Below are 16,028 nucleotides of genomic sequence, written 5' to 3'. Positions count from 1 at the left end.
TGATGGATAAACTCAGAAGTATAACCAATATCTGACAGCTCTTTTTTAGCTCTTACAGTTCAAACCCTACATTATTTTATAGGGCATAATTGACCCTAATTTTATCATATCAGTGCACTGTTTTGGGGAGGGGGAGGGGGGGTAGTTTTTAAAGAGAACTGTTACACAACCACACTGATACACTACAGTCATACACTGATCATCATATGTGTTTGGATCACATGCCCAGCAGGACATGTAGTATTTGGCAAGGCATTACTTACAGGCACCCCTGGAAGGCCATCAAGTCCAGGTAAGCCTCTGTCACCCTTGAAACCTGCTTGTCCTGGAAAACCTTTTCAGAAAGACAAAAATATGGCTTAGTTTATTACATAAAATACAATATATTGCAAAAAATACACTACACAGTTCATTGAATGTGAATTCTTTGTGATCCCCTGTAAAGTGTCTCATTTCATTCCCAGTAATACCAGCATAATGCTGCTAAAGCCAGAGAGGCTGTCTTGATTCATGCACTTCATTGCACGCCCGCATTCATAAACTTGGAAGCTGATGATTCATTTGACTTAGCAATGAATTTACCAATTCATGTAACGAATGCAGAACTGAAATGAACTAAACCACATTTATTTTTCTGAACAGCATTAGAACAAACATTAGGTATAATATAATTAATATAATTTTTGGCATGCAGCACTGCTCTCATATGGTAGCAAAAATAAAATTATTTTTGGGCCACAGAATCTAGTGCTGCAATTGGAAACAAATGTATGGGTCACTATCAAGCCTGAGCACATAAGAAAATGGTTCCCACATTATATCTCATTGTGAAAATATTTGGGCCGCAATTTGCAAAGACCCTTCATTGTGGTCAGTTTCTGCTTCCCTGGTAATTCTAGTTAATTGTATTTGAAATTTGGAATTAGGTCAAAAATAGGAATATGTCACCTTCCTTTCATTAGTCTTTTCATTAGTTTCACAAGCAATTTGATTAGTGGCACAAAATGTAATTAATTTTCTTATCTCTGCTGCATTATTTAGAATTTAGCCTACATAGCTCATTCTTGGGTTATTAAGGAGTTTTTACCTGCTGGACCTGGTGGCCCTTGTGGTCCTGGAAGTCCAGGAGGTCCTACTTTATCACACAAGGCACAGGCTTCACCTTTGTCACCTGAAAACAGAAAACAACAAAGGACATGAATAACAACAAAAAGATTCAAGACAACTGCAAGCAGGTGGATTCAGGGCAAATGTCAATTTAATATTTAAATAAATTGCTGCTTCTAATTCCATGCTTCAAGGAGAAAATATCAGCAAGCTGATGTTCAAAATTCTTTAAATTTTTAAAGGAATAGCATGAAAATCAACATAAGTTTTATTCCAGGGTTAGTATTTAAAATAATGGTTAAAGGGGACAAGGTTGAAGAGGATCAAAAAGAATAAAATAAATATATTCAGTAGGTATAAAGAAAATAAAATTATTAAAGCAGAAAAATGATAACTTCTATAGTCACTATAATTCTGCACAAAAACAGTGAACAGAATGAGATTGGAAAGGAGCAACCACCATGTAAATTTTTGCATCTCTTTTTTATAAATGTTCATTTAGTCAATGCTGCTAAAACACATGGTTGACAGTCCTATTCACAGAATCCCACAGTTAGGTCAGAAAAGATCTTTGCCATCACTGAGTCCAACCTATGACCAAACACCACCATGTCAATAGTCCATGGAACTCAGTGCCACATCCAGACTTTTCTTAAACACCTCCAGGGACAGTGATTCCATCATCTCCCTGGGCAGCCCATTCCAACACCCAATCACCCTTCCTGTGAAGATCTTCTTCCTAATGTCCAACCTAAGGTTGTCTGTAGGTGTTAAAATCTTATCTTCAATTATACTCATGGCAATGATTCATAAACCATTTTTATTCTCAACTCATCTGCCCCTCTTTAAATCTGCATCTCAGAATTCACACCCTGAATTGCCTTGAGCAGCTCCATTTACATAGGGCATAAGGCTCTACTGAGCCCTCTTGCAGCCCTGGCCCATCCTTTAGCTGGCCAAGAGAAGTTCGTGTCACACAATTCAAAACACAGTATCCTTCTTTACTCACCAGAGAGTCAAGAAACATCTTCCATGTCTATGAACTATTTAACTAACTTTAAGCACACTTTCTCTGGATCCAACCTAATTTGCTCAGCATCTTTACATACCCAATCTTCAGGCTACTAAGCATAAGAATACAATAATTTTAATATATTATTACCTTTCTCTCCCATTTCTCCTGGAAATCCATCTCTCCCTGGAAGTCCAGGACTACCTGGTGCACCAGGTTCTCCTTGCTGGCACTGGTCAATTCCATCTGAAATGAAATTGCAATAAATATTGTTTTGAGAAGTGCAAGTTTCCATTATAGGGTTGCATTTACATCTTACCTGAAATGTTACCTATGAAAAGTGGTAACTCAGGATAGCATTTTACTCCTTTATTGGATTTACTTGGAAAAATTTAACTGGGATTCTGTATTCTTATTCCATATACACTGCTTAAGAAACCCTGAGAATTACAGAGTAAAGACAGGCTCTGCCATAATAAGGTTACAAACAATTTCAACATAAAATCAATTTTCAATTTAAGTTTTGGCTTGATAAAGTATCATGGGTGAAAAACTGATGTTTTGACCCTGAAGAGAATGGAGAGTATTGATGTTCAGAGAGATTCATTAAGAAGGTTTTTTTGTACCCTGACTTCTCTTTTTCAACATTTTAGGAAACTTTGTAGGTAAGAGCAGCTTGTCAACATCTATTTAACTTCTTCACACTGATCAAGCTTCCTGAAAACAACAAACTTCATATGTTAGGATCTGAAATAGGTAACAAATGAGAATATTTCTCAGGTTTGATATAAGAATACAAACAGTGTTTGTTCTGTTTGATGATATGATGCAGGATCTGACCCAACATAGCATGACATCATTTTGACCAAAGCCAGTAATCAAAATGCTAATGTGAAGTTTGAAAAACCAGTTAAATGAAAAGGAATCGCTCCCCATTATGTACTTGAAGAAGGCTAAAGAAGTATCTGGGGAAAGAGCAGAATTAAACAATGACAATAATTTGTATGAAAAATAGAATTTTTTTAGGAAAATGTAAGATTTAGCTACTTAATTCCATATTCTACATGCTGGATTTTGCACTGCTTCACTGGCAAACACAGCAACAACCAGGAATCTTCCCCTGTTTTTGAACAAAGTACCTTTGGTTTAGGAATTCCATAGAGAATAATGTTTCCTTCAATAACTTTAAAGTACCTTAACCATTGTAATAGGGATATCATTCCTGATGTTGGAATGATAATTTAACTCACAATATCAGTATCACCTATAGTAAAAGTTTTCTATGACTTAAAACATTAGTTTTAAGGAGCTATTTAGCATGGACCACTTCCACATGTACTTGGCTACTGCTTCATTGCAGAGCAAAAACATTGTTCTCTTTAAAATTCGTTTATCACAATCTAATAAAAACATGTGTAATGTTGTTATTATTACTACTGATGCTATTATTTTCTTGTTCCATCATTACTGGTTTTTCATTTATATCATAAAGCAGGTGTTTACCCTGATCTAGTAGGTGGCATCCTTGCCTGTGTTGGGGGATTGGAACCAGATGATCTTTAACATTTCTTCCAACCCAAGCCTTTCTATGACCCCATTCTCCTCTAAGATAATTTTATTTTAAAATAAAATCTTCTGACATACTAGCACCTCACACAGCAGTTGTCACACCTGGTCAATCTGTTACACAGACTGCAACTGCAGACTTGTAAATCATCACAATGAACAACACCTTTTATGCTAAGGACAGTATTAGTATCTGCTATTTTTAATTGAAAATATACAAATATCACTACATTGGCACAATACGACACAGAACAAATTAATGTGAATTAAGGTCAATTGTTTGGTTATATTCTAACAATTAACAATGAATTTTGTAGACATTTTTGAAGTATTTATTTAGCGAAGAATCCTTGTGCTTTCCCAGTAAGGAAACAAGCGGCTCCCTACACTGTGCAACAGCTTTAATTGGTTCATCAACAACTCAGATATGTTTCTTCCATGACACAGATGCATCCTGATGACAGATGTATCCTGTCTCTTTTTTCTTTTTTTAATGTGCATTATGAGTCCTCAAAGTGAAAAGCAACCTTGGGCTTTACTTACCTGTTTTGCCTGGAGGTCCTGGTAGGCCAGGCAAACCAGGAGGACCTGGGAAACCATCTCTTCCAGGGATTCCAGGTGAAGGGAATCCAGGAGAACCCTTTTCACCTTTTTCACCTCTCTCTCCAGGGACACCAGGTGATCCTACCCTGCCTGGAACTGGTCGACCTTTGGACAGAGTAAAACATATATGTAAAAATGACAAGTGAAAAGACAGCAGCATTTTCAACACATTAACTTTCACAGGGTTTTAGAAAGAAATGGAAAAATGTTAATGCGAAAGAAAAAAGGGACTGAATTTTAATTATTGGTGATTTATTAAAAAATGGGGTTTGTACACTCACGACAGCTGAGAGAACCTCATTTCTGTTTGGTCCCTAAACAAACACACCTCATCTGTATTAGAGTGCTTTTCTGGGATTTAGTTGGACACACTTTTGCTGGGTAGTAAATAGTAGCAACACTGGAGTTAACTTAGCTATTCCATCTAGAAACTATTTCACGCTTCCTCACCTCATGAAAAACCTAATCTAAAACACATCTAGAAAGGGAGGGCATGTCTCATAACTTCAAAAAATAAGTACTCAACAATGTTAGCAGATTAAAGGAATGCTAAAATGAAAATGCTTTTTAAGAATAATAAGTGAAAGTAGCCAATAAAAAGAAGCAGATAAACAACTACCAAAACCCCTGCTTAAGATCTCCTTTTAGCTATTTGTACAGTCACACAGGTCTTCATATTTTAATGACTTCCAGCTCACAACTTATCATTACACTTCACCATTAAAACATTCTGAGCCATCTGCAACACTGCAGGAAGATACAGAAGTCACACAAAGCTCAATCTCTGTAGGGTAATTACAGAACAAGAGCTATCATTACAGCCTGTGGTGTATAGCATCTTCTCCCTGACCTGTGAAAAATTTCCTGGAAACTATCTGACCCTGACTCACATTAATTTCATATTTAGCTCACTGCCAAGATAGAAAATGAAAGCAAGGAAGGTAATGGTAGTATCAGTGCAGGATGTGTGAAGTGTCAGGTCTCCAGAGATGATTTGCCTAATTTTTAAGAAGCAAGTGTCATGGTCTAGGTCAAACACATGTACATGTACTTGTATGCATAAAAGCAGTGTTACCATGAATGGGAAGATATTAAGGCTCTGAAAAAGGCAAAATTTGTAGGCAAAAGAAATAACTTTTATATAGACCAAGTGACACAGTCAAAAAAGCAGAATGCCTTCAGGAATGACTTTGATCAAGTCAGTATTATTTCTTTCTACAAACCTTGTTTTATTATACTCACACAAACACATAGAGAGCTGAAGTGATAGCCAGACAAAGATATGAGCACACACACTCAGGTGTATGTGCACACACGCACACACATTCCCAGCTAACAACTCTGCTTGCCCCATGGGGTCACACTCTCTGGGATGTCTCTGATGGACTCTACATTTCCAATTTCAGCAGGAAGTTATCAGAGCAGAACAGAAAGAACAAGGCTGGATCACACCAGAGACCTGAGAAAAGCAATCTAGAGGAAGGGCCTGCAGGGATGATTAGACCCTGGGGAGGTCAGTGCTTGGGTGTTCAGAAAGTCAGGCAGTAACTGAAAGGAGCTAAGGAGAATATCCCTCAGGACTCTTCACTCAAGAGCACATGACAAATGTGAAAAAATCAGTAGTTATAATTTCATACCTGGAGGTCCTGGGATTCCTTGTGCACCAGGGAAGCCTTTAGAAAGAGAAGGTTTCAATTAGTTAATGAATTCTGTAATGCAGGTGAAAGTGAACTTTTAGGAGATATAATTGAAATTCATATTCATGCATATTCACATTCAAAATCAAATCTGAAGTTAAATAATCTCTATATATCTTCAAGAAATACATTCAGAGAAAAGGTCCTGCTGTGTGCCAAATTCCCCAGAAATTTTTCTTGAATTGGCTAAGATCTGTAATGGGGAAAATGGGAAGGGAAATGCTTGATTTTTTCTCTTTACTAAAGACATTTTTAAAAAAGCAAGCCAATCTTAGGATAAAAATTAGCAACTGAGTTTTACAAAGGAGTCTCAAGATTTTCTGCATTAATTAACTTCTTATATTCATGTTGATTTCCATACTTCTTATATAATCTCACTGAATTATTTAGCTGCCATAAAAACTGATCCCAGATTATCGTTTTTACATCTACAACTGAAAGACAGTCTTAGCTACGTTGAGAACCAGAAGTGTCTTACAAGCTACTGGAAAATAGAATAACCTGAAAACAATTAAATAACTGGAACATTACATTGTCATACAAAGCTCCTGAGCACAGACAGTACAATTTTAATTTCCTTTAGTGAGAAAATTAGAAGTCTAACTCAATTAAAAATACACGACAAAATACATACCTTTTTCACCTTTTTGACCTTTCAGTCCAGGCAAACCTGAAACTCCAGGGTCTCCTTTTTGACCAAAGGTATCTATTGGTCCAGCATCTATCATCTAAATCACAAGACAAAGACTAGAAACATGCAACTGAGCCATCATATCTCCCCCATCTTCATCTGATGGTACAGAGGCCATCTTAGTTTTATTGACAATTTTCAGCAGTTTTGATTATACTTGCCATTTCAGCAAGTGACGATTGCAGCTGCTGAGGAATTACCAGAGAAAATAAGTATTTCCTATTCTACTCAAATACTTTCATATCAATGTAAGGATTAAGTGGAGAGCTTTTATAGCATCTTCCTCACAAAGAATGATGCCAGAAAACCTTAACATGGTCTAAGAACTGATGCATTAGGTTTGCATTACCTTTTAAAATATTATCTAGCCAATTTTTGCTAACATTGATCTGAGCTCAATATATAGGATGCTAATATTTACAATACCGTATTCAGGAGATATGCACAATTTTCCAAACCAAATTAGCAGATGTTGGGCATTTGTTGCCATAGCTGGGAAGCAGCGCCACCAATAATCTATTTGATCCTGACTAACCCTATTTTTTAATTGAAGTGTTAAAAAATTGTTCCCTTGGTTACTTCTTATGTATAAGAGCCAATTTCTGCTCAGGGACTCAGTGGACATTAGTCAGCAAGTGGTGAGCAATTGCACTGTGCATCACTTGTCTTCCTCAGGTTTTATTCCTCTCTGTCTCTTCTTGCTATCTCCCATTCCTTCATGATTACTACTACTACTATTACTACTACTAACTTTATTTTTATTAATAACTTGTTCTTATCCAATGAATTTTACCTTTTGCCTATTCTCCTTCCCATCCCATGCTGAGGAGGGACAGTGAGTGTGTGAGCATCTGTCTGGTGCTTAGCTCCCACTGGGTTAAACCACAGCCCTAAAACTGGCAGATTTACTCTTTTGAACTGTCTTTTGGCTACTGTGTATTGAATACCAATGCTTATAATATTCACAGTCCAAAACACTTGAAGAGGGTTCCTTTCCCAAAATTCAGATGTACTTTAAAGAACTGCACCCAACTTTTGCTTCCATTAAGGAAAAATATGGACATGACTGAAGAGAACAAGATCAGAGCATTCATAGTAACTCTTTTTTTCTTCATTGTTTGAGCACTCTGACTTTCACAAAATTTATTTTTATTTTATTTTAAGTTTAAAAATAAATAAAAATTTATTTTACTTACTCTTCCTGGAGGTCCTGGAAGACCTCGGTCCCCTTTGTCACCCTAAATCAAAATAAAATTTATGTCTTAAATCCAGATCAGATTTTTTTGCCAACAAATTCAGATTTCCTCAACAAATGAATACTTTGATACAGATTTAAACAACACCCACATGGTGAGTACCTGGAATGCTGTAATAGCCAGCAGTAGTAATTAGTTTGCAAGCCTGTACTGGTTTGCACTATTTGAAGAGAAACTGGAGGTTTTAGGGAAGTACACTTACACCTATGCTGGCTGGACAAAGAGCTTGTGAAAATAAAGCCTGCATTAAACAACACAGATAAGAGATCTAAATTGGGGACATCTTCATTTTTACTTTTCACTGTCTCTGAATGATAAGATACAGCTAAGCAACATTCAATTAATATTGCTTGATGTGCATTCACTGCCTTAATGCAATCAATGAACACACCACAAAAGCTGTTAGCTCAATCTGTGTGAAGGGAAGCAAAAGCTGCTACTACTCACCTTTGTGCCAGGCTCCCCAGGTCGTCCTGGAATCCCAAACCCTCCAGGCAAACCCTGTGTGGAGAAGGCAGTGAAACCAGAAGAGACAAATATAGGTGGATCTTAGCTGTAGCAGCAGCAAAGTTTAAAAATTTTAAAAGTCACAAATCACAGAAAGCAACTACTTCAAATAAAAAATTCAGAAGGCTAGAAAATATCAACTATCTATAATACACAGACAGTTGTTTGTTTTGAATGTAAGAAGCAGTACTGGAAAATGAGTAAAATACATACAGGTTCTCCTTTCAGTCCTGGATCACCATCTTTTCCAGGCTTGCCCTGTAAAACACCAAGTTCCACTTTGTTTTAACAGACAACCCACATACATTCAATTTCTGAACACAGTGGGTGGAATACTAGAACAAAATTATCACTATTGCAATGCATTAATCAAAGTGTGCTAATTCAGCTAAAAGAACAGAGGGTACAAATGGTGACTATGCCTAGTGCTTGTATTACCCCACATCCTCCAAGATGCCAAGTTAAATAAAATCCTGCAAATCCATTCCCAGATTCAGAAATAACACAGATTTCCCTGTCACACAATCTTCTAGACAAAATATATCTACAGCACAAGAAACTGGAACCAGATCCATCTTTTTCCTTCACAACAATGACTTTCTATATATAGGCTCTTCAACTTCACAAGACATTTTTGCATGGATATTTAGTGGTTCAGTTTCAGCAGAAGGGTTGGAGAGTGGCCCTCTATCAGACTGTGTGGTCATGTAGTGGTAAATTCTCTTCCCTCAAACTGAAATTCAAATCATAAGGAAGATGATACACTAGAAATTCAAAATTCCTTCCTCCAGAGTAAAATTACAACTATTAGCCCACTGGGTCAACCCACAGAGGGGATAAGATTCCCTTGAAGCAGTCAACAACTATGTGATAAATTAAACCTACTTTTCAGCATTTTTCTTTCCTCTGCACCATAAAAGGACTGGGACATCAGCTTGTAGCCTGACCCTCTGGTGGCTGCTTCTCATTTGGTGTCCCAGTGCTTAGATTGTATGTGTAGCATAAGCAATACGAATTTGTCCCATAAACCCAAGGAAATGTAGGCACTTAATATACAAAGTAACAGTGCATATAATCCAGTCTAAAAATAATCCCATCAGTTTAGGTATAAAGATATTGTCTTAATGCAATTGAAGGACATAAATGATAGCACAAATGAGAACAGGCTACCCCCATTGAGGTGTGCAGCTATGGTCTCTTATAATGAAGGGTTACAAGTAGTTTTTAATGATTAATTAAAACTTTGATCTGCAAAGTCAAGAGAGTCTTCAAATACACTCTGTAATCAGAATTAATTATATTGTTTAGTTTGAACTAGAATATCAGATTGTAACATCTGATCATCTTTCAGGCTTAGCTTAATTTCAGAAGTAGATATGATTTCCTGAAAAACTATATATAAAACTTAGTTGAGGGAGCTCTTCAGATACTGAAAATTGTACTTTTGATAAATTCAGATGCTCTGGTTTCGTCAAAAAGCTCTAAGCCAACATATCTCCATTCCTCCAGGTTCAAGCTTGCATTTACAATAAGAGTAAAAATACATATATGATAGAAAAATAATCCCAACACATAACTTTACTGAAAAGTTAATAGGACATCTGACTTTGAAACACAGTAGAAAGGGAGAGTTTTCTTTTTCAGATGGAAGTACAAGTGAATGCCTATAGGTGTGCTGGGCCTAATCATTTATCAAGACCCACACCTCAAGAAACATAGAATTACTTAGAATACTTTAGATACATTTGAATGTAAAAAAAAGTCCAGTTTTGCTACCTGCTCAGCTATGAAAGATACAGCATGACTCATGGGCAAGTTCTATGGATGAGACTATGATATGGGTCAGATCAGACAAACGTAACAGACCTTATATCCTCAAGCATCCACAACCAGGCTAGAAACCAGCAAGCAAAAGGATTTCTGTCACCTGAATTTTTTGCTCCTTTCATTTTCTTTGTACAAATCTCTACCCCGAGGCTAAGCAGGCTTATTTTGTCAACTGCACATGAGAGTATTTGAAATAAATTCAACATGTTCCATTTAGCACTCCTACAGAGTGGTTATTTTTCTTTGCATTTTCTTCTGCTCTGGAATGACTTCTGTTGCGCCCAATGTGGGGCTGCTGACTTCATCTTTCTTCAATTGGGTTTAATGTGAGTTCTGCCTTCACCTTCAGCACTGCAAGCCACTATTAAATGTCCTTAGTTAACTGAAATATTACATACTAACATTACTGTATGCTACTACTACCTTGATTGTACACCTGTCCTACAGCAAAACTTGCTTGTTTGAAATATAGCAAATTTGCTGTTTAACTAATGGTTACTAAGTTTAGTTAGCTAACGGAAACATACACTAACTGCAATTATGATATTGATAAAATTGAGTATACTTACACGTGGACCAGGCTGCCCAGGTTCACCCTTGTCTCCTTTGAAACCTGAACCTGGCAATCCCTGGAAAATAAATAGTCACGAGATTAAAAATACTACCAAATTCCAAAACAAATTTGCTTTTAACTAATAGGTATAAAGATATTCAGTGGTATTATCAGAGTCTTTACAATTTTTATTGTAGTAAAAAAAATAACTCAATACTCACTGGGATTCCCTGTTCACCCTTTTCACCTGGATCACCCTAATGAAATTATAAAAAAAATGTAAATTAGTAAACAAAAACTTAAACATTATTCATTTAGGTTGTAAATAATTCTTCATTTCAGCAAAAGCACATTTAATCCTGTTCTCCACTTCAAGAGCTATGCCTAATAGTATGATATGCAAGAATTTAGACAAAGGTCAAATGTGAATCCATTAAGCTAGTTTTTTTTACTAGTATATATTGCTTTGACTGCTTAATTCAGTAATTGAAACATTAATTAGCACTAAGATTTCACAAATGTGTGTATGAAAAGTTGAGTATATGCTACTTAATTCAAATCTTCTGAATATTTTACAATATCCTATCCTCACCAATCCTCCTTCCTCAGAAAGTCATTTGCTGCTTACCTATTTATGCAATTATTGATGCATTTACCATCTATTGTGTATTTTTTAGAGAGACTTCTAGAATGAAAATTAAAACTCCTCCATAAAGTAAAGCAGGCAGAAATTTTTGAAAACTTTGCTCTAGGTGACTTTGTATTTTCTTTTTCCTGTGTCACTTCTATTTGCTAATTCCTATAGATTATACTTTAATGAGAAGTACAAGAAGTTTAATCATTTAGTATCTCACCTTTTCTCCCTTTATGATTTCACTCCCTTTTTCTTTCACATGAGGTGCTGGTCCTGGGGGTCCTGGGGGGCCCCTTACCCCTTGTTCTCCCTGTCAATAGCAAATCCAGAATTGTCCATTGAAAACAGAATGACACTGAGATCAAGTATGCCTAAGATCAGTAACATTAAAGAGAACTAGCACTTGCTTTTAAAAAATATAGCTAGATGGTTTCTTTAAAAATTCTTTTTTCAACAAAATCAGCAAGACAAAGGGTTACAGAAGTCACTACTGTGTAACTGGTTACCAACAGAGACTGCCCTGAAGAAAGACCTCCGAATCTACTCTTAAGATCAAGACTGATTAACCCAATACAAACTTATGCAAATAATTACAACAATGGCACCTAAGTTTTATAGTGCCTCCTTCAGGAGGAAGGAAATTAGGAGGAAAGAGGTCAGGTACAGAATGCCAATGGCTAAAGGAAAAAGTTACCCAAGTTTACAGTGCTCCAAAAGTTTTATGGAAGTCCATAAAGGCCAACTTCAAGATGATAACTGTGGATGACTTTTTTAGTCTGCATGTGTTCATTACAGGGTCTGAGCATCACCTCCTTCTATAGTGCAAAAGGTCTATCTTTAACAGTAAAACACCTCTGAACAGACTCCATAAATTTCTGTCAAGCAGTAATGCACAGCAATACCACTTATCTTTTGCTAAAGACAAACCTGTCGAGTCCAGGAAATCTCCACACACTTCTATGTCACCTTTTCCAACATTTTTCAATAAATTTCATGATAACAAATTAATTTCAACTATGTGTCATGTCACAAAAAATCTATCCATTAGGAATATTGACTCAAAATCTATCAATAAGGTGGTGGTTTAAAAAAAAAACAAACAAAAAACAAAAACATCCTACCTAAGTAATATAATTTACTTACACTGCAAAAGCCCTCTGTCAATGACACTCATGAAAAGCTTCTGGAGAAGTGCTCAGACACATTATGAATTTACTGAATAGCCCTTGAATGCATGCAGTTCTTGGCTCCCACAAACACAACATAAGGCACTTTAGCCTAGACCTCTCAGAGTGAGAGGTGACAGATTAAAGCTGACATGTATTACCTCCCATTTGATGCTGATTAAGAGAATAAATGGGATCCTGGAGCACATCTCTTGGCTTAGATTCACTCAAAAGTAAACCACTCTATGCGCTCTGAAACCTCTTCCTGGTTGTGTCAAAACACAATAAAAGGGGACAACTGAAAGATCTGCTTCAAATGTGTGCATGACTAAAACAAAATAAGGCAGACAGGCTTTAGAGTCCTACGACAATTAATTCTGATCATCCTGAACAGTACATTAAATCTCATCCCTTAGAGCTAAATTGATTTTTTAAAAATCTCATGGTGAGTCCTAATATTCCTAATATACAGAATAAATGTTTCAAGATCTGCCCACTGCAAATTAAAGCAGCTTTCCAGGCACAGTTGGAAAACTGGATGGCGACCTAAATTAACGTCAGGTATAACATCAACATTAAAAAATGTTGCTGCTCATGACTTTTCATTTAGGTGTAAGTTACAGATTTACTCACGTCTTCCAAAAATCGCGGCATTGATTTTCTCCATTGATTGATTTCATGAGTTTTCTTCATTTAAAACTAAGTATCAAGAATATTTCTGACAGTTGTTCTCTAGAAGTTTACTAGAGACCTACCTTTTCACCTTTGGGACCCTGAAAGCCCAAGCCCATGTAGCCCTGAAAATGTAAATTACACACACTTAGTCAATTTTTTTTTTTTTGCAGTGCATACATACATACAGATGAACATATGAAGGTATTATGTACTTGTCAAATCACAGAATCACAGAATCACAGAAATTCTAGGTTGGAAGAGACCTTTAAGATCATCGAGTTCAACCCATGTTCTAACACCTCAACTAGATCATGGCACCAAGTGCCACATCCAGTCTTTTTTTAAACTCTTTGAGGGATGGTGACTCCACCACCTCCCTGGGTAGATGATTCCAGTATTTGACCACTCTTTCTGTAAAATACTTCCTCCTTAATTCTAGCCTGTATCTCCCTTGGCGCAGCTTGAGACTGTGTCCTCTTGTTCTGTCTGTTGTTGCCCGGAGAAAGAGACCGACCCCAGCTCACCACAGCCACCCTTCAGGAAGTTGAAGAGAGTGATAAGGTCACCCCTGAGTCTCCTTTTCTCCAGGCTGAACACCCCCAGCTCCCTCAGTCGTTCTTCATATGGCTTGTGTTCCAAGCCCCTCACCAGCCTTGTTGCTCTCCTTTGGACACGCTCAAGCATCTCAACGTCCCTCCTAAAGTGAGGGGCCCAGAACTGGACGCAATACTCCAGGTGAGGCCTCACCAGTTCTGAGTACAGGGGAAGAATGACCTCCCTGCTCCTGCTGGCCACACCATTCCTGATACTGGCCAGGATGCCATTGGCCTTCTTGGCCACCTGGGCACACTGCTGGCTCATGTTCAGCCGACTGTCAACCAGCACCCCCAGGTCCCTTTCCACCTGAGCACTGTCCAGCCACACCGTCCCCAGCTTGTATCATTGCAGAGGGTTATTGTGGCCAAAGTGCAGGACTCGGCACTTGGACTTATTGAACTTCATCCCATTGGATTCTGCCCATCCATCCAATCGTTCCAAGTCCCTCTGCAAAGCCCTCTGTCCCTCTAACAGATCAACACACGTTCCCAGCTTAGTGTCGTCTGCAAATTTGCTAATAAAGGACTCTAAACCCTCATCCATGTCATCAATAAAAATATTAAACAGAACTGGCCCCAGCACAGACCCCTGAGGGACACCACTGGTGACTGGTCGCCAGCTGGATGCAGCACCATTCACCACCACTCTCTGGGCCCGGCCATGCAGCCAGTTCTGAACCCAGCAAAGAGTGCTGCTGTCCAAGCCACGGCCTGCGAGTTTGTCTAGGAGTATGCTGTGGGAGACAGTGTCGAAGGCCTTGCTGAAATCCAAGTAAACAACATCTACAGCCTTCCCTGCATCCACTAGCCGGGTTACCTGGTCATAAAAGGTGACCAGGTTGGTCAAACATGACCTACCCCTCCTAAATCCGTGCTGGCTGGGTCTGATACCCTGGCCATCTTGTAAATTTTGCGTGATGGCGCTTAATATAAACTGTTCCATTATTTTGCCAGGTACTGAGGTCAGATGCTAAGGGAGAATATAAAAGACAGAATATATATTTTAAATGCATGTGTGAAATAAATAAATAATCATGTCTTAACTCCCCTGCTGTTTTTTAAGCCCTGTGTCACATCAACTGGTGAAAAATCAGATTGAAATTCATCAAATAATTTTATGGTCAATATGCTCTTTTACCCAACACTTAGTGAAAATGTTGACACTTTAAAATTAATTTGAATAAGCAGAGAATGCTGTAATTACTACTGATTTGATTAAGTGAGATAACAGGGCTAGACCAATTTGAAAAAAAAAAGGGTAAAAAATCTCTCTTTATGATGTTCATTAAGACACAGAAATAGGTCCCTAAGTATAAAAAAAACCCACACATTTAGGACATTAGTTTTCAGAGTTTTGCAGATCTGGTATGCAAAATAAATAAACAAATGGACTTAATATTTGTATTAAAGAGTCTTACCTTCTCTCCTGGAAGTCCTGGTGGCCCTGGGGGACCCTACAAGACAATACATTTTAGTAAACTAAAGTGGAATAATGAGTACACTAAGTGGAATAATGTCTTATGCTATGAAAACAGCAAAAAGGCGGATCTTTTCATTAAACCCAGTAATTTCATTTTGCTGTTGTTGAGCATAATTCACAACTTAGAATAAAAAAAGAGTAACAAAGTGAATCTGAGATATCTCATTAATTATTATAATAACAGATAGATGATAATGTGCTTCCACAGTAATGCTCAGTGCTGCTATCCACAAGAACAACCTCAGCAAAAGTTTGGATTTTGATCTGGATGCTTGGTATGTAGTTTATTTTCTATAAATTAAACGAGGGAAGAGAGGAAAGGACGACCAAGCAGAGTTACAGTCTCTCCCCCACAAAAATACCCTCCGAGAGTGCAAGAAGAGAAGAGGACTGTAGGAGCAGCTGCTACTGAAGAGCCATGTTGCCCAGTAATTTCTGCCATGGTAGAGTTTAGAAGGCTGAACATGAAGTCTGGAATCACACCTTATCCTTCCCAAATCCCAACCAAGATCTGCTACACACAATTTCCAGAACGTTCCTGCAATAACGATCTCTAAGTGAAGTGCAAATGACCATGAAAGGAAACTTACTGGGTCTCCTGGAGGGCCCATCGGTCCCATTGGTCCCTGAAAACCTGAAGCTCCAGGTGGGCCCTACG

At 37.7% G+C, this 16,028-nt stretch overlaps 1 protein-coding gene across 1 annotated transcript in view; it reads right to left on the bottom strand.

The window, feature by feature from the left end:
* Window positions 1-16,028, bottom strand: part of COL4A1 (collagen type IV alpha 1 chain) — a 122,143-nt gene that overhangs the window by 36,245 nt on the left and 69,870 nt on the right. Inside the window, exons 10-24 of the mRNA XM_059467172.1 lie at window positions 15,961-16,023; window positions 15,309-15,344; window positions 13,375-13,416; window positions 11,674-11,763; window positions 11,041-11,076; window positions 10,836-10,895; window positions 8,653-8,697; window positions 8,380-8,433; window positions 7,873-7,914; window positions 6,620-6,713; window positions 5,926-5,961; window positions 4,229-4,393; window positions 2,270-2,365; window positions 1,088-1,171; window positions 264-334 (exon numbers count right to left, since the gene is read on the bottom strand). Coding sequence (XP_059323155.1) covers window positions 264-334; window positions 1,088-1,171; window positions 2,270-2,365; window positions 4,229-4,393; window positions 5,926-5,961; window positions 6,620-6,713; window positions 7,873-7,914; window positions 8,380-8,433; window positions 8,653-8,697; window positions 10,836-10,895; window positions 11,041-11,076; window positions 11,674-11,763; window positions 13,375-13,416; window positions 15,309-15,344; window positions 15,961-16,023 — 1,014 coding nt within the window. The remainder of the gene's footprint in view (window positions 1-263; window positions 335-1,087; window positions 1,172-2,269; window positions 2,366-4,228; window positions 4,394-5,925; window positions 5,962-6,619; window positions 6,714-7,872; window positions 7,915-8,379; window positions 8,434-8,652; window positions 8,698-10,835; window positions 10,896-11,040; window positions 11,077-11,673; window positions 11,764-13,374; window positions 13,417-15,308; window positions 15,345-15,960; window positions 16,024-16,028) is intronic.

The sequence above is a fragment of the Ammospiza nelsoni genome, chromosome 2 (genome assembly GCF_027579445.1).
Source record: "Ammospiza nelsoni isolate bAmmNel1 chromosome 2, bAmmNel1.pri, whole genome shotgun sequence".
Lineage (NCBI taxonomy): Eukaryota > Metazoa > Chordata > Aves > Passeriformes > Passerellidae > Ammospiza > Ammospiza nelsoni.
The sequence above is the reverse complement of the archived record's forward strand: the minus strand, read 5'-3'. Positions and strand labels throughout refer to the sequence as shown.